Source organism: Heptranchias perlo, chromosome 28, assembly GCF_035084215.1.
Source record: "Heptranchias perlo isolate sHepPer1 chromosome 28, sHepPer1.hap1, whole genome shotgun sequence".
NCBI classification, from domain to species: Eukaryota; Metazoa; Chordata; class Chondrichthyes; order Hexanchiformes; family Hexanchidae; genus Heptranchias; species Heptranchias perlo.
The window spans coordinates 35,054,137-35,072,226 of NC_090352.1; the positions used below are offsets into that span (position 1 = coordinate 35,054,137).

At 47.3% G+C, this 18,090-nt stretch overlaps 1 protein-coding gene across 2 annotated transcripts in view; it reads left to right on the top strand.

The window, feature by feature from the left end:
- The window catches only part of dph1 (diphthamide biosynthesis 1), a 466,448-nt gene that overhangs the window by 219,695 nt on the left and 228,663 nt on the right, over positions 1-18,090 (top strand). For both annotated transcript variants that reach the window (XM_068008460.1, XM_068008461.1), the window contains exon 5: positions 16,202-16,356. In XM_068008460.1, coding sequence (XP_067864561.1) covers positions 16,202-16,356 — 155 coding nt within the window. The remainder of the gene's footprint in view (positions 1-16,201; positions 16,357-18,090) is intronic.

Genomic DNA, 18,090 nt, shown 5'->3' on the forward strand with positions numbered 1-18,090 from the left:
CAGCGAGTGGGGAGCGTGACAGTGCTGACAGACCAGGGAATGCATTTCCAGTGCCAGCCTACACGGACTCTACTCCCCATGTACCTTCTCCAACAAACTTCGTATAAAGTGCAGTGCCCTTCAGTAAGTGTGTTAGGTCAGTAAAGGCCCTTTGAGTGTGTATTATAGTAAAAAAAAAGTCTTGCATTTGCACAGCGCCTTTCATGACCTCAGGAAGCCCCAAAGTGCTTTACAGCCAATGAAGTACTTTTTTTTTTGAAGTGTAGTCACCGTTGTAATGAAGGAAACGCGGCAGCCAATTTACGCACAGCAAGATCCCACAAGCAGCATTGTGAACAGTTCTGATCTCCATCTCTGGAGATGGTGCAAAAAAGATTTACTGGGATGATTCCAGAACTGAGAGGTTATACCCATCAGGACAGATTGAGCAGGGCTTGGGGCTCTTTTCTCTAGAAAAGAGAAGACTGAGGGGTGACCTGATAGAGGTCTTTAAGATTATGAAAGGGTTTGATCGGGTAGACGCAGGGAAGATGTTGCCACTTGCGGGGCAGGCCAAAACTAGGGGTCATAAATATAAGCTAGTCACTAATAAATCCAATAGGGAATTTCAGGAGAAACTCCTTTACCCAGAGTGTGGTTAAAATGTGGAACTCGCTACCATAAGGAGTAGTCGAGACGACTAGCATAGATACATTTAAGAGGAAGCTAGAAAAACACATGAGGGATAAACAAATAGAAGGATATGCTGATAAGGTTAGATGAAGTAGGGAGGGAGGAGGCTCGTGTGGAGCTGTTGGGCCGAATGGCCTGTTTCTATGTTGTAAATTCTATGTAATAATGACCAGATAATCTGTTTTTAGTGATGTTGGTTGAGGGATAAATATTGGCCAGGACACTGGGGAGAACTCCCCAGCTCTTCTTCGAAGTAGTGCCAATGGGATCTTTTACGTCCACCCGAGAGGGCAGACGGGGCCTCGGTTTAACGTCTCGCCCAAAAGACGGATCGCCTGTTAAGTTTGATATTCTCTCAGTTTAACAACAACTTGCATCTACGTAGCGCCTTTAACGTACAAGAGGCCCTGAGAGATGCTAAGTGGAACAGGTATAAGAGTGATTGGCGACAGAAGACTGCCCCAATTCTCATGGCAAACGTTCAGAGGATATTAATAAACATGTGAGGTGGGCAGGGGGAGGAGGGGGAGGCCTATGTACAACAACAACAACCTGCATTTATATAGCGCCTTTAACGTAGTAAAAGGTCCCAAGGTGCTTCACAGGAGCGATTATCAAACAAAATTTGACACCGAGCCACATAAGGAGATATTAGGACAGGCGACCAAAAGCTAGGTCAAAGAGGTAGGTTTTAAGGAGCATCTTAAAGGAAAAGAGAGGGGTAGAGAGGCAGAGAGGTTTAGGGAGGGAATTCTATGTACGTGAAGGATAGAATTATTGGATGAAATATTTGTGGGATCGTGAGTTGCAAATGGCAATTCCTTCCTTTTCATTGCATGTAATTTGCTGGTGTGTAATCCTGTACATCATGAAGGGCCGATTGTTAAGACACAGCCCTCGGCTGCGAGCTATGGGCCAGTCCGCGGGATTGAGTGGCGAGGGTTTAGAGCCTTGGGCTGCGTTGTTCTGAGCAGGTGGAAAACACGTCGCGTTTCTGCCATAAAGGGATTGCTTTCTTCGCTGCTCCCCAGTCGCAGGCCTTGCACCAAATCTCCTCTTGTTAAGTCTAATATTCTCCCAGCCCCACGAGTTTAACAACGACTTGCCTCTGCGTCTTTACCGTACAAGGGGCACTTTACAGAGAGAGGATAAGCCCAACAGGTGTTAAAATCCGCAGAATAATTTAGGTTTCCTGGTCAAAGCTAGAAATAAATACTTTACACAGATTCTGCTCATCAAATGTGCCACCAGCACATAGGGTTGGGTGCCCCCTGGTGGCTTTGCACATGAGTGCGGCAAGGGGCAGCATGACAGATTCTCTGCGGAATCAGGCTGTTTCTGCGCAGGGGACTCCAAAAGGCGCATGTACCTGGGCGGCGTGGCCAGTGGGATGTCTGACCGATCGGCCTCTTGCTGTGTTCCGTCTGGTTTCGGGGAAGGCGGGGGGGGGGGGGCAGGGAGGAGGGAATTATCTTTAATTGTAAGAAATGCCAATCGGACAGAAAAATTCCAGTTTTTCCAAAGTTTGTTAAACTAGTGTGCAACAGGAGGGGAATTCATTCAAAACCCTGCTGTCCATACCCTCACTTCCACCCCCCACCACAAACTCTTTCCGTCCTTACCAGGCTCCCTGTGCTCCAGTTAGTTGACTTCAAGGTCCTTGCCTTTGAAACCCCCACATAGCCCCACCCACCTTGCCCCACCTTACAATCCCCTGTAGTCGTGCATTCCCCCAGTATTCCCTTTGCTCCCCAATGGGCGTCCTATTCCTTGTTGCCCACCCTCTCTGCTCTATCATCAGGATCCTCTCCTTTAGTCACTCACCCTCTGGCACGTCCTTCTCCCAGCACCTTCGCCTGCTCACCTCCCTCCCTGCCTTCGAGAACACCCTTGAGACCTTTGTCTTTAACCCTCTCCTTTCTCCAGCCGACCCCCACCATTCCTCTGTTTTGTGTCAGATTTTGTTTGAAAATCGATCCTGTGCCTTGGGACGTTAGATTGCGTTAAAGGCGCAATACAAATGCAAGTTGTTGTTTTTTTCTGTCCTTTATCCTACAAACTGCTTTAAGGTGCGCCTCTCTACTTGAGCAATGTTCGGGACATCCAACTTGTTGCATGAATGGGCTGCCTTTTTGCATTGATGCTGGGATGAACAAACCCTTGGGGAGGTGCCAGTTGTGGTATTATCATGTGGGCGGGGCGTGAGCCTGGATTTGAATGCAGCTTCTTCCCTCGTGTTTCCCAAAGTGCTGAGTTCTGTTCCTCTGCGTTCAGTGCAGCTCGGAAGCCTTTTCAGATCTCGCTGGAAGGTTGTTGCACGATCTGTTTGTACGGTTGTAACGATATTGCTTGTCGATAAGTCCTTGCTGGAAGGGGGAACGCCAGCACTTCTGTGGTTAAGCCAGCATCTCTCTTGCCCAACTGCATTGTGCAGCATCGCCTGTAAAAGAAAAGAAATAACTTGCCTTTACACAGCGCCTTTCATGACCTCAGGACGTCCCAAAGCACTTTACAGCCAATGAAGTACTTTTTTTTTGAAGTGTAGCCATTGTTTCCTAGATTGCAACAGTGACCACACTTCAGAAAGTACTTCATTGGCTGTGAAACACTTTGGGACATCCTGAGGTGAAAGGCACCATGTAAATGCAAGTCTTTCTTTCTTCATGCCTGCGGTTGCCCGCTTAGATTCACAGCCAAGATACACACACGTCCTTTCTTTCTTTGTAATGTAGGAAACGCGGCAGCCAATTTGTGCACAGCAAGGTCCCACAAACAGCAATGTGATAATGACCGGATAATCTACTTTTAAGTGATGCTGGTTGAGGGATAAGTATTGGCCCAGGACACTGGGGAGAACTCGCTCTGCTGCTCTTCGAAATAGCGCTGTGGGATCTTTTACGTTCATCTGTGAGGGCAGACGGAGCCTCAGTTTAACTTCTCATCCGAAAGACGGCACCTCCTACAGTGCAGCACTCCCTCAGTACTGGACAGGAGCAGCAAGACCTGCTTTTGTATACAACGTTGCTCAGAAACGTCTCAATGCGTTTCACATACAATAAAAATCAGGGGTTGGTTGGAGCTGTTCCTTGGGCTGGTGCATTTTCCTTTCTGTAAAAGCATTTGTGTAATTGTATCGTATTAGAGTTTCTTCATATGAGGCTTTAGACTTCCATGCACTTTGTGTGGCCATAATACCTCATACTTCATGATTACCAGTCTAATGACAGAAACAGATGATCCCGTTATCCCAGCTTGGACACTGTACTCAATCACAATTATTATATCATTACAACCTTAATAATTCATTGGGCTTGGCTAGTCGGCCCTTATTTTTAAGTGAAGCCTGAAACGTTATGTGTTGTGTGTTCGTCTTCTCTCATTAATGCAGTATGCAGCTACCTACGGTTGGGATTGGTAAGTGTTGGCTGAAGCCCCACTGCAGGATTTGAGTGCACAGTCAAGCCTGACACTGCAGTGCGGAACTGAGGGGAGTGCTGCTTTGTCAGAGGTGCCGTCCTTCGGAGGAGACATTAAACCAAGACCCTGTCCGCCTGTGCAGGCAGACCTATAAAATCCCACGGCATTATTCCAGAGAAGAGCAGGGACTTTTCCCCCTGTGTCCTGGCCAACATTCATCCCTCAACCAAAACAGATTAACCGGTCATTTATCTCATTGCTGTTTGTGAGACCTTGCTGTGTGCAAATTGGCTGCATTGTTTCCCTACATTACAACATTGACTACACTTCAAGGTAATTCTATGAAGTGCTTTGCGATGATCTGAAGACATGAAATGCACTTTTTAATGGAATTTCATTCTTTCGCTTTATTTGATAGATAAAATCTGCAACATCATCTGTTCTTTACAGAAATCGCTCCGATTGGAGAGCCAAAGGAAGGGCTTGTGTAACATAATGTCCTTAGCAACGGTATATGGATCTTAGCAACAAGCTCTGGTTTTAGACCTGGGAGGATTTGCCCTGGGCAGCAGTGTGATTGAAACATCTGCAAGGGACGGCTCAAAAGCAACACAACCAAATGGGTTATGCGTACCTTACAGGTGGAGATATGTAGCGATGGAGGAATTTTTAGAAACGGCCCAATCTTTTTTGGTTGATGACAACGCCACCTACCAGCCTTCTCGCCAGCTTTCTTTCTCTACAAGCCCTTCACGTTGCCTCTCGATCCATTATTTGCTTCAGTAGTTTACCACTGTAACTCGTTCCCAAATTCCAGGACCCATTTGCGCCAAAAATTGCTACTAATTTTCTAGGTTACCCCCCTACTTTCTTAAACCCTGCGTGAACAATTTGCCGTAATCAAACTCATCAATCCGGCTCCATTTTAGGAAAACTTCCCTCGGATCACCTTGGAGTTGTCTCCTTTCAAACAAAAGCCTGCCCAGCCTCCTTAACCTTTGCTTAGAATATAGGTTTGTGTTTCTTCGATTGGACATGTCCCTGGAGGTGTCATCACAAGACCTCCTGCCTTCAACCGCCCCGCCCCGCCCCGCCCCCCACGCTCCCGCCATTGGTTGCCCGGCATGTCCATCCTCGTGATGCACTGCCTTCCCGACCCAATTGGAGAGAAAATAGATCCTTCATTACCCTTGATTGGATTATCCTTGCCTGTCAGTCAAACAGCCCTTTTTCCCCATGGCCAATTTTTTTTTTAACTAATAAACAAAAGTGTTCAAAGAAATGTTTTTTAAAAACACAATTTTTTATTGACCCGATGATTTTTCTCCCGGGTTGTTGCTCACAGCAGCATCCTGGAAATTAATCTTCAATTCCTGGGGCCTCCAGGGTAATCCTGGAGGGTTGGCAACCCTAGAGTAGACTGTTAAATGCTGAGCGGTGTATGCGTGTTTGTTTGCTCAAAAAAAAGAAATGTGCCATGTGATTCCCCCAGTCCAGCGGCTGAATATTAAATACCCCTAATGGGAGTGGAATAAAATCCCAAAGACAAGCCTTTTCATTCCTCAGAAACATTGTGCATCAGCAGTTCATTACTTGTCCATGCCTTTGAAGCTCAGAGTGAAATTACTGATGCAGTTTGATGTTGCTGGTAATTTCTGCAAAGTCCTACGAAATGACAAAGCTTGTTTGATAGTCGAGATATTTCTGCCCTTTTCAAGCGAGACAGATCGGTCATGCAGCTGGCTGCCGTGAGGTGAAAGTGGAAAGAACATCAGATATTAAGAAATTGCCAATCCGTAGCGAGACCTCACCCCCTTTAATTATTCATCAAATACCAGTGACAAAGCACTTCTTTCTATCTTCTGTGATCATTTTTTTTTTTGCTCACTGATTTCGACCTGGAGGCTGAAGGCGATTTTTGTTGTTTTCTTTCAGGGATGTATGTATAAGTTTTAATCCGTCTTGTTAGACCTTTCGAGCCTCTCCCACTGCCGGATACCACTCAGCTGCTTCTGTGAGAGCGAGACGGTCCGAGATCATAGAATCGCACAGCATAGAAGGAGGCCATTCGGCCCGTCGTGCCTGTGCTGGCTCTTTGAAAGAGCTATCCAATTAGTCTCGCTCTCCTGTTCTTTGCCCACAGCCCTGCAAATTTCTCCTTTTGAAGTATTTATCCAATTCCCCTTTGAAGGTTACTATTGAATGTGCATCCACTTCCCTTTCAGGCAGCGCATTCCAGATCATCATAACTCGCTGTGTTAAAAAGAAATTCTTCCAGTTTCCTCCACCACCCCCCGGATTTTTTTTGCCAACTATCTTTTACCATTGGCGACCTTGCCTTCAGCCATCCAAGGCCGTAAGCTCTGAAATTCCCTCCCCAAACCTCTTTGTCTCTCCACTACTATTTCCTCTTTTAATTCGCAGCTTAAAACCTGCCTCTTTGACCAAGCGTTTGGCCGCGTGTCCTAAAGTCTCCTTCTTTGGCTCAGTGTCAGTTTTCACCTGAGGAGAGGAAGGTGTAAGTCTCCTATTCTTAGATATAAGATAGATAAAACAATGTTGCAATGGCTGTTGTCCGGGTCTGCCACATTAGGCATTGTTGTTTGTGCCTTTAACACTCCTCCTGCCAGCGTAGACAACATTTTTCAGACAATTATTACTGGATGCCTGAGATGCCATATTGAGGTGGGCAGGTTGCATTAGTAATGTGGCGCCATAGTGAGAGCAAAGTGAGAAAATACAGTCACTGGAAATGTATTTTTAATAGGGAGCACATGTTTTGTATCAAATTTTTTAATTATCTGTAGGCGCTGGGATGATTTTCAAGTACTCATGTTTTAAAAAAAAATTAGGTCTTAACTATGTGCCAGGTAGAACAGGCACAGATTGCAGGGTCCAATACAGTGGAACAATTGGGGGTCCTCTCGGACCTTCTAAAATAAGGCCAATTAAAGGCCCCCCTCCATAGCATCCTCCTCGTCAACCAGATTACTCAAACTGTGCAGCTTTACACAGTGGTATGGTTTTCTGGCAGAACTTCATTTTTTTTGGTCCAATAATTTTAATTTTTAAAACGTTTTTCTTCCGTTTCCTTCCCCTCCCCCCACACCTCCCCCCCTCCCCCCACACCTCCTAAAGGCATTGACTCGACGACTGGAGTTCACATCAATGGGCAGCAGTCTCCCCTCCAATACCTTGCCCCAACTGGCTGGCCACAATTGTAGGCTGAACCCAGTCCATTCCTCATCCGATGTCCGCAATTTACAGCAGGGGCCCAGTGGATGGCAGTCAGAGGTGACTGATGCTGATTTTCCTCTCTTTAGTCCAGTGGTGCTGAGACCAATTATACTGCCGCCACCACCGTTCCCCCGCCCCCCCCCCCCCCCCCCCAGCTCCGAGATGGGCTAACTTAGACTTGGGATCAAGCCTGGGACCACTGTGGACTGTATGGCTCTTCTACTCACTGGATAAACTCACTAAGTTATCAGGAAACCACCGAACATTTTGTTTCATATTTCACATGAACTTTCCCTCCTTCCGCTGGAAGGATCAGCCTGGAACGGTTCACGACCGGCCAAACAGTTTGCTCCGAACAGCAGAGGGTGCAGGGGCAGTAACTACACACTATGAATGTAGCTCTCTGCGTTCCTCCAACTCTGGCTGCTGGTACATTTCCCCCAATCACTTCGCCCCACCATTGGCGACCGTGCCCTCAGTCCTCTTGCACATCCCCGATTTTCATCGCTCTGCCATTGGCGACCATGCCTACAGCTGCCTGGGCCCCTAGGCTCTGAAATTCCATCATTAAACCTCTCTCCTTTTAAAACGCTCCTGAAAACCTACCTCTTTGACCAAGCTTTTAGTCACCCCTCCAAATATCTCCTTATGTGACTCGGTGTCAAATTTTGTCTGATTTCTCTCCTGTGAAGAGCCCTGGGACATTTTACTATGTTGTTGGTGTTTGATTCGCCTCCATCCAACTGGACCAACCCAGAGGATTGGAAGGTCGCAAATGTTACCCTGCTATTCAAGAAGGGAGGGAGAGATAAAACAGGGAACTACAGGCTCGTTAGTCTGATATCGGTCGGGAAAATGCTGGAATCCATTATTAAGGAAGTGGTAACGGCACAAAATTATAATATGATTAGGCAGAGTCAAGATGGTTTTGTGAAAGGGAAATCATGTTTGACAAATTTATTAGATTTTTTTGAGGATGTTACTAGCAGGGTAGGTATTTGAGAACCAGTGGATGTAGTATATTTGGAATGTCAAAAGGCATTCAATAAGGTGCCACATAAAAGGTTAAGCAGTTTTATTTGAAAATCACAAGCTTTCAAATAAAACTGTTGCACTATAACCTGGTGCTGTAAGATTCCTTACATTTGTCCACCCCAGTCCATCACCGGCATCTCCACAACATAAAAGGTTGTTACACAAGGTAAGGGCTCATGGATTCGGGGTTAATATATTAGCATGGATACAAAGTTAGGTGGGAAAGTAAGCTGTGAGGAGGACACAAAAAGTCTGCAAAGGGATATAGACAGGTTAAGTGAGTGGACAAGAAGGTGGCAGATGGAGTATAATGTGGAGAAATGTGAGGTTATTCACTTTTTGGTAGGAAGAATAGAAAAACAGAATATTTTTTAAATGGTGAGAAACTATTAAATGTTAGTGTTCAGAGAGACTTGGGTGTCCTCGTACAAGAAACTCAAAAAGTTAGCATGCAGATACAGCAAGCAATTAAGGAAGCCAAATGGCATGTTGGCCCTTATTGCAATGGGGTTGGAGTACAGGAGTAAGGAAGTCTTGCTACAGATGTACAGAGTATTGGTGAGACCTCACCTGGAGTACTGCGTACAGATTTGGTCTCCTTATCTAAGGATGGATATACTTGCCTTCGAGGCGGTGCAACGAAGGTTCACTAGATTAATTCCTGGGATAAGAGGGTTGTCTATGAAGAGAGGTTGAGTAGAATGGGCCTATACTCTCTGGAGTTTAGAAGAATGAGAGGTGATCTCATGAAATATATAAGATTCTGAGGGGGTATGACAGGCTAGATGCTGAGAGATTGTTTCCCCGGCTAGAGAGTCTACAACTAGGGGGCATAATTGCAGGATACGGGGTTGGCCATTTAAGACTGAGATGAGGAGGAATTTCTTCACGCAGAGGGATGTGAATCTTTGGAATTCTCTAGCCCAGAAGGCTGTGGATGCTGAGTCATTGAATATATTCAGGGCTGAGATAGATAGATTTTTGGACTCTAAGGGAATCAAAGGATATGGGGATCAGGCGGGAAAGTGGAGTTGAGTCGAAGATCAGCTATGATCTGATTGAGTGGCGGAGCAGGCTCGAGGGGCCAAATGGCCTACTCCTGCTCCTATTTCTTATGTTGTTATGTTCAATTCCCTCAGTGAGTAAACAATTTGCAGTGGGCACAACACTGACCTCAAGGTGATTCTAATATCTGATTTAATGAAAGCAGTGAAACACACGTCGCGCCGACAGTAGTGATGTCACCGCGTTACCGACCATGCTGTTACGTAAACACCACATAGTGTCTCGGCTCCATGCTGACCGACACCCCACCTTTCGAGGGAGGGCATTGGGTGCTTGTGCGCGCGGTGACTTGTCCAGTGCTCTCTTGCCTCACGAGCAGGTGACGCATTTGGGCTGTCGGTTTCATAGAATGAAAAATTGGGGCCTTTTTTTTCTTATCACTGACACAAGAGAGGGTTAAGCAGAGTTGCCAACCTTCCAGTATTGTCCTGGAGTCTCCAGGAATTAAAGATTAATCTCCTGGACACTGCCATGAACAACAACCCTGGAGAACAATTAGAGGGGCATTAAAAAAGTTTTTTTTTCATTTCTTTGAACACTTTCATTTCTTAGTTATAAAAAATATTGGACATGGGGGCAGAAAGACTGTTTGACCAGGCGGGACAGTTGGAGGCAGGAGATCATGTGATGAAGCCTCCAGGATTACAGTGAGGTACAGTTGGCAACCCTAAGGTTATGGGAGGAATCTAATAAAGGCTTTCAAAGTTAGAATCAGTGAAATCTTGTTTCCACTTGTTGGCAAATCGACAACAAGATGCGGCATAGACTAAAAATTCCCACTGGAAGAATGGAGGGGGCGGTTAGAAGAACTATTTTCACGCAGAGAGAGAGTTGGTAGAACATGGAATGCTTTACCGCAAGTAGATATTGAGCTGGAGACCACAACATCATTTAAAAGGATAGGTATTTGAAAAGGAAGAATATAAAAGGATACAGGAGAAAGGACAGGTGAATGGGATACCCATCCTTGCTTTCAAATCCCTCCATGGCCTCGTCCCTCCCTATCTCTGTAACCTCCTCCAGCCTTGCAACCCTCTGAGATCTCTGCGCTCCTCCAATTCTGGCCTCTTGCGCAAACATATGTTAGCATTTATTGCAAGGGGGTTGGAGTATAAGAGTAAGGAGGTCTTGCTGCAATGATATAGGGCTCTGGTGAGACCACACCTGGAGTACTGTGTACCGTTTTGGCCTCCTTACCTATGAAGAGAGGGGAAGTGGAGTTGAGGTAGAAGATCAGCCATGATCTTATTGAATGGCGGAGCAGGCTCGAGGGGCCGTATGGCCTACTCCTGCTCCTATTTCTAATGTTCTTATCACCGATTTTCATCGCTCCACCGTTGGCCGTGCCTTCAGCTGCCTAGGCCCTAAGCTCTGGAATTCCCTCCCTAAACCTCTCGGCCTCTCTCTCTCCACCTTTAAGATGCTCCTTAAAACCTACCTCTTTGACCAAGTCACCTATCCTAATATCTCCAATGGAAGCTGCTGCTGCTGTTGATTCAAGTGGACAATTCCAGTTGAAATGCCAGCACTGGTTGTAATTTCCAAGACTCCTTTGTTGGGGAGGGGGAGGGTGAAAGGGAACCTTTGACAGTAATGCTTTCTCTTAGACAGTTGCAATATATTTGGCCACGTCTGTGTGTCTCAAGATTTCTGTTTTAATTTATGCCGTAAATTATGATAATATAAAGGGCACGGTAAAATAAAGCAGGGTGGGTGGGTGGAGAGGGGAAAGAGTACAACATGAGGAGCCAGCTCGGGTACTGAGATACGCTGGCAGTGCCTGTCCTGTTCTTCACCGCTCTCCCAAGCTCAGACAGCTCCCAGTAAGGTTTCATTAAATGAAGACGGCAGGCAAGCAGGGATGACCAGCTGTTGCTGCCTGAAGGTTGTTGACCTCGCCCGTCTGTATTCCTGAACCTCATCTCATTCACACCAGTAGCAACAATTTTTTTTTATATATATATATATGCGTGTTAGGCACCGGGGAGTTTTTAAAAAAGCACCTTTCAGTGACCTCTGCCGTCTTAACGTCAGATTCAGTACAGGCCAAGGGCAGAGGCGGGGGGGAGGGAGGCGAGATTACGGATTCTTGTCTCTGACAGCTCCTAACCATCCTAAGTGAAATGTGTTCGGGCAGCCTCAGTGTAATTCCCAGCGGGGATGGGTCCACAGAGCAGGTACTGCCCTCAAATGTGACACTAATTTTTTTGCAGTCTCTCCCACTGCGATCACGGGGCCTGAATGAAAATGTCACACCAGTACAGTGAGAGGGGACGGCCTGTCTGGAATCACGGATGTGCAGCACGTTCCATGGCAGTGTAAAGAAAGAATTTGCGTTCATACAGCGCCTTTCACGACCTCAGGACGCCCCAAAGCGCTTTACAGCCAATGACGTACTTTTATGAAGTGCAGTCACTGTTGTAATGTAGGAAATGCGACAGCCAATTTGCTCACAGCAAGGTCCCACAAACAGCAATGTGATAGTGATCAGATAATCTGTGTTTTAGTGATGTTGGTTGAGGAATAAATAATGACCAGGACACTAGGGAGAATCCCCCCGCTCTTCTTCAAAATGATGCTGTGGGATCTTTTACGCCCACCTGAAAGGGAACCTTGGTTTAACTTCTCATTCGAAAGACGGCACCTCCGACAGTGCAGCACTCCTTCAGTACTGCACTGGGAGCGTCAGCCAGGATGATGTGCTCAAGTCTCTGGAGTGGGACTTGAACCCACGACCACTGAGTCAGGGGATGAGAGTGCTACCCACTGAACCACAGCTAACACAACTGGCCCTCTGGTTACCTTTCCCTCTATCCATGCCTATAGGGACTCGCCTCCCTGGCACCTGAGACTCACTGCGTGGTATATCACCGGCGCAAACCCACATTCCTGCCTCTCTGATCCTTCACCGCTTCCAACTGCGCCTCGTCTCAGAATGCAATTACCTCCTGTGTGAAATACGTTCAGCTCAAAATGTTTCTTCCAACTCATTTTTCAGCATGAACTTGTCTTCTGTCAGTGCTGGACTCCGCATTGATTTGTTCCCTGGCCATATTATGTTGGTTTACTAATGTAGTAATGAGGAGTTAATGGGGCCCGTGACGTTTCCCGATATTGATTAGCCGATCCATTAAATCCCCTACGTGAGGTCCTAGTTGCTTTAGAGAACTGCGTATTCTGTAATATTAAACCCGCAGTGCCACACTCGGCCTTGTTAACATCATTGCCCCAGCCGTGTTTAACACTGCTAAACTTTTCCCTCTGTAAGAAAAAGTTGATCTATTTTCTGCCTGGTTGTAAGTGGCCGATCCTCAATAAATGTCCGAGGTCAGTTACCGTGTGGCTGCTGCTGATCCGACTCCCTTCTTCCTTCCAGTTTCCTCTCTCGCTCTCTCTCTCTCCCCCTCCTGAAGGTGCTGAGCCCCCTTTCCAAACTCTCTTCCCACCTGTGCCCACTCACCTTCTGGTACCTGCCCCCAAGTGGCCGGTCTTCATCTGTGCGCCCGGGCGGTGAGACCCGGGCAGCTGTTCGACTGTGGGGGGCATCACAGTGGGGCCCGAATCGCACCCTCACCCCTGTACAGCCGACACATACTGTCCAGGTTCAGGGCTATTATCTCCAGGATGGTGGCCAGTGCTTTGAAGCTTTTTATATCCCGTGTGCTTGAAGCTTTCAATTGATGATCTCAATTTTCTTCCCCTCTTACCTCCCCAACACCCGCCCCCCTATAATTCTGTGTATTTCCAGGTTTCCTTAGGCTAAACTCAGACTGTTTAAATTGAGTTGCGTTTTTTCAGTGTGTTCTTTTACACGAGGTATCTCCCCTCTTCTACTGCCTGATAGGTTTGTATCAGACAAGGGCATTAAGAGTTATGTGACCAAGGCTAGTAGATGGTGTTGAGCTACAGATCAGCCATAATCTTATCGAATGACAGAACAGGCTAGAGGGGCTGAGTGGGCTATTCCTGTTCCGATGTTCTCATGCCGCAGGCACTAGCGGCACCCAACCAGTTTCACGCCCAACTAGCCATCCCTCGTGTTTGAACCTGGACAGGGAGTGCCGGCTGTTTGACTACATGGGGCATCACAGCCAAGCCCAAACCAATGCTTGCCGGGGGGTGCGGGCACCTCAGTGCTTTGCTTTTCTTCTCCTCGGTGCTCTGAGGCCACCCGCATTGTACCCTGGCTGAAATTGGCAAAACCCTCCCTGCCTAGGCTGTCTAGTTCTGACGGACTCTGCGCTGGAAATTCCCCACCATTTGCCTGTGTCAGCCGTGGCTCAGTGGGTAGCACTCTGTGCCTCTCAGTCAGTAGGTTGTGGGTTCAAGCCCCACTCCAGAGATTTGAGCACATAATCCAGGCTGACACTCCCAGTGCAGGACTGAGGGAGTGCTGCACTGTCGGAGATGCTGTCTTTCAGGTGAGACGTTAAAGGCCCCGTAAAGATACGAGGACATAAAAGATCCCCTGGCACTATTTGAAGAAGAGCAGAAGAGTTCTCCGGGTGTCCTGGCCAATATTTATTACTCAACCAACATCACTAAAACAGATTATCCGGTCATTATCAAACTGTTGTTTATGGGATCTTGCAAATTGGCTGCCGCGTTTCCTACATTACAACAGTGACTGGACTTCAAAAAGTACTTCATTGGCTGTAAAGCGTTTTGGGACATGAAAGGGCCTAAATAAATTCAAGTCTTTCTCTTAATTCTTAATAGTCCTACAATTGCAACGCCAGGGTCTCTAACTATATGGGGCACATTTCCGCAGACTGAGGGGGAGGTGTGTACTGGCGGGCTACGCTTGCCCCAACACCACTGGCGCTCGCAGAGACCAGAATGAAGAATTAGCCCGTTAAATGGAAGCAGCTTTTTAGATTAAAGTATCAAAAGAGTGATTGGAGGCCTGGGTTATCTTGGGTTCAGTGTTTGTAGCCAATGGTGTCACCTGAACCCCTTGATTGGATTGGAGCCTGTCCATCACTCCCATGAACCCATCATCCTACATATAAACCATTTGGATTCCAGCCTGGAAGTCAATCCCAGGTATTGTTAATCTGTATATAAAACATCCAAACCCTTCGATTAGATTCCAGAGTGTAATTCAACAACAACTTGCCTTTATACAGTGCCTTTAATGTGGTAAAACGTCCCAAGGCGCTTCACAGGAGCGATTATCAAACAAAATTTGACACTGAGCCACATAAAGAGATATTAGGACAGGTGACCAAAAGCTTGGTCAAAGAGGTAGGTTTTAAGGAGTGTCTTAAAGGAGGGGAGAGAGGCGGAGAGGTTTAGGGAGGGAATTCCAGAGCTTAGGGCCCAGGCAGCTGAAGGCACGGCCGCCAATGGAGGGGCAAAAGAAATCGGGGATGCGCGAGAGGCCAGAATGGAAGGAGCGCAGAGATCTCGGAGGGTTGTAGGGCTGGAGGAAGTTACAGGCATCCATTAATATCTCTCCTTGTGATAGAGGTACAATTGTGTGTGTGTGTAGGTGCGGGGCCTGTGTGTTTAATTCTTTGTGAAGTATGTCTCTCACGCTATGTCCCTTCACACGCTGGATGCGCTTGGCTGAAGTCATTTTTTAAGGTGAATCGGAAACGATTTGTCGGGCGTGTTTTTTTTGTTCACACTCCATTAGTGAGAAAGTTATTGAATTGCAAAGGTCAGGTCGACCCACATTCATTTACTCAGAGAATTGAACAGTGCCGATTCCAGAGTTCCAGCCCCTTTCTGTGCCTGGAATATCTTGGGGTGTTTATGCCGACACAGAATTACATAGAAATTACAGCACAGAAACAGGCCATTCGGCCCAATTGGCACATGCCGGTGTTTATGCTCCACACGAGCCTCCTCCCACCTTACTTCGTCTAACCCTATCAGCATATCCTTCGACTGCTTTTTCCCTCACGTACTCACCTAGCTTCTCCTGCCAACATGTCTTGTTTTAATGAAGTTCGTCAATCCTCTCCAATTTACTCCTCCCCTCCTCTCCTGTAGCCGCTCACTCTTGCTCGGGTAGAGTTCAAGAGGTACAGCCAGCCCTCTGGTACCTCACCCAAGTGGCCATTCTCAGTGAGTGAGGGCCCACAGGCTATTTGACCACAGCGGGGGATAACAGCCAAGTCTGATCCGGTGCTCCAGCGTCTATGCCTGAAATACTGCACAGCGATCACGAGCAGGAACCCCTTTTGACTGACTCAAAGACCAGAGAGCTGCCGCTGAGCCAAGGCCAACACCTAAGTTGGGGCGATCGGCTGCCCACAATCAGTGTCTAGGCTCACACGTGATGGGCACGGTGCAAGGGGGACCGCACGGCAGCAAACACGGCTTCGGGGAGGGTGGGAGAGGGGGATGTGGAAGCTGTAACTATCATCGTCAGTGCTGTTGGACTGCCAAGTCAGACTCCATCTCCAGGAATGATGGCTGCGAGAAGGCAGCTGATTGGGACAGGCAGTAGGTGAAAGCTCAGAGTCCTGCTGAGCAGCGGCTGTGACGTTCCCTTGCAGCGGAGCGGAGGGATGATTGGATGGCAGAGTCATGTTGGGGAAGACCCTGGTTCCCTTCTGGTATCCGCAGGCCCGTGCAGCTGCGCTTTTGGCAGCAGAGCCTTGAAGGTTGGGTGGACCGAGAGAAAATACCAAAGCTGGACAGGGGGGCTGGACGAGCGTGAACGGTCGCCCTGGTTGAGGGCTCTGCGGCGATCCAGGTCATCGTCATATTCAGACTTTCCCCAGTGTGCTCATGTGTCATTGTTTTTTCTTCTTGCTTTCAGTTCCAATTGACGCCACAGCTGGAATAAAAATGCTCTACGTGTTTGTCGATATCAAAATCGACAGCGCGCACTTCATCGACACGGTTCGATTCAACTTCCCGAAGGGCTCGGCGCTCGCTCTGGTCAGCACCATCCAGTTTGTGGCTGCGTTGCAGGTAAGGGAACAGCCAGCATAACCCCACTATTACCCCAGCGTAACCCCACCATTACCCCAGCGTAACCCCACCATTACCCCAGCGTAACCCCACCATTACCCCAGCGTAACCCCACTATTACCCCAGTGTAACCCCACTATTACCCCAGCATAACCCCACCTTTACCCCAGCGTAACCCCAACATAATTCTAGCGTAACCCCAACATAATTCTAGCGTAACCTTACAGTAACTCCAGCGTAACCTCAGCATTACCCCAGCGTAACCCCACCATTACCCCAGCGTAACCCCAACATAATTCTAGCGTAACCTTACAGTAACTCCAGCGTAACCTCAGCATTACCCCAGCGTAACCCCACCGTAAACCGAGGGTAACCCCACCATTACCCCAGTGTAACCCCAACGTAACTCTAGTGTAACCTTACAGTAACTCCAGCGTAAACCGAGGGTAACCCCAGCGTTACCCCACTGTAACCCCCCAGCATTATCCCAACTTAACTCCAGCGTAACTTTACAGTGACCCCAGTGTAACCGCACCGCAACCTCAGCGTCACCCCACTGTAATCCCCCTCACCACCGGTGAACCAGATGGACCTTGGTCTTTCTTCGTCCAGCAATTCCTATGTTCCTGTATCCTACCGAAGTGAAACCTAAAGCACGTCGCTGAGACAGAGCAGAGGGAGCTTTTACTGTACATCAACATCGTGGGCACCTGATCTGGGCATCAACTGCCAAAGTGTGTGAGAAAAGCATTCTATTCTCAGCAACAAATTTCATTTTTACAGCATCTTTAAGATAAAAAAAAAGCATCCCGAGGGGCTTCACAGAGAAAAAATACAGATAGAAGGAATAATCCAGTACTGTCACTGCATACCTTGGTTAGAACTAAAATTCCTCCTGCACAAAAAAAAAACAAACACAGAATCTGTTTTATTTATTAGCTGGGAATCTGACACCTTGTACGTCGAGTAGAAGAATGCAATCAGAGCAGGAGTTCATTCAAACCGTTACCTGGGGCTTCTTCGCGGGTTCTCCCAGTCTAAACCGTTCGAGAAAGTTTAGTGTGTCTGAATATTTGATCAATCGTTTCAATAATTGATGCGCAAGGTAGTAGATTTGTTCGAACAGTTCCGATGGCCCCAGCCCCCCCACCGCTTGCTCTGTCCCCTTGTGCAAAGCCTTTATTCAGCCTCTCAAGGTCTCCTTGTGCGATGTGTTGTTCTATTCATGTGGCCGCCCCTGGCTTCTGCCGATACCTAGTCAAATGCCAACCTGTGTTACTGCCGTGTAATGTATTCATCCCCTGTAACATGCAGTAAAATAAACCCCATCAACACACCTTAGTTCAAATTATAGCATACAGCAGCAGTTAGGGGCTAAAAAGGTTAAATTATGCGGACAGGTTGCACAGACTAGAGTTGTATTCCTTTGAATATAGATGATTAAGGGATTTGATAGGGTAGATAGGGAGAAACTATTTCCTCTGGTGGGATGAGTCTAGAACAAAGGGATATAATCTTAAAATTAGAGCAAGGCCGTTCAGGGGTGATGTCAGGAAGCACTTCTTCACACAAAGGGAAGTGGAAATCTGGAACTCTCTCCCTCAAAAAACTGTTGAGGCTGGGGGTCAATTGAAAATTTCAAAACTAAGATTAGTAGGTTTTTGTTAGGCAAGGATATTAAGGGTTACCAAGGCAAGTAGATGGAGTTAAGAGAGAGATCAGCCATGATCTAAT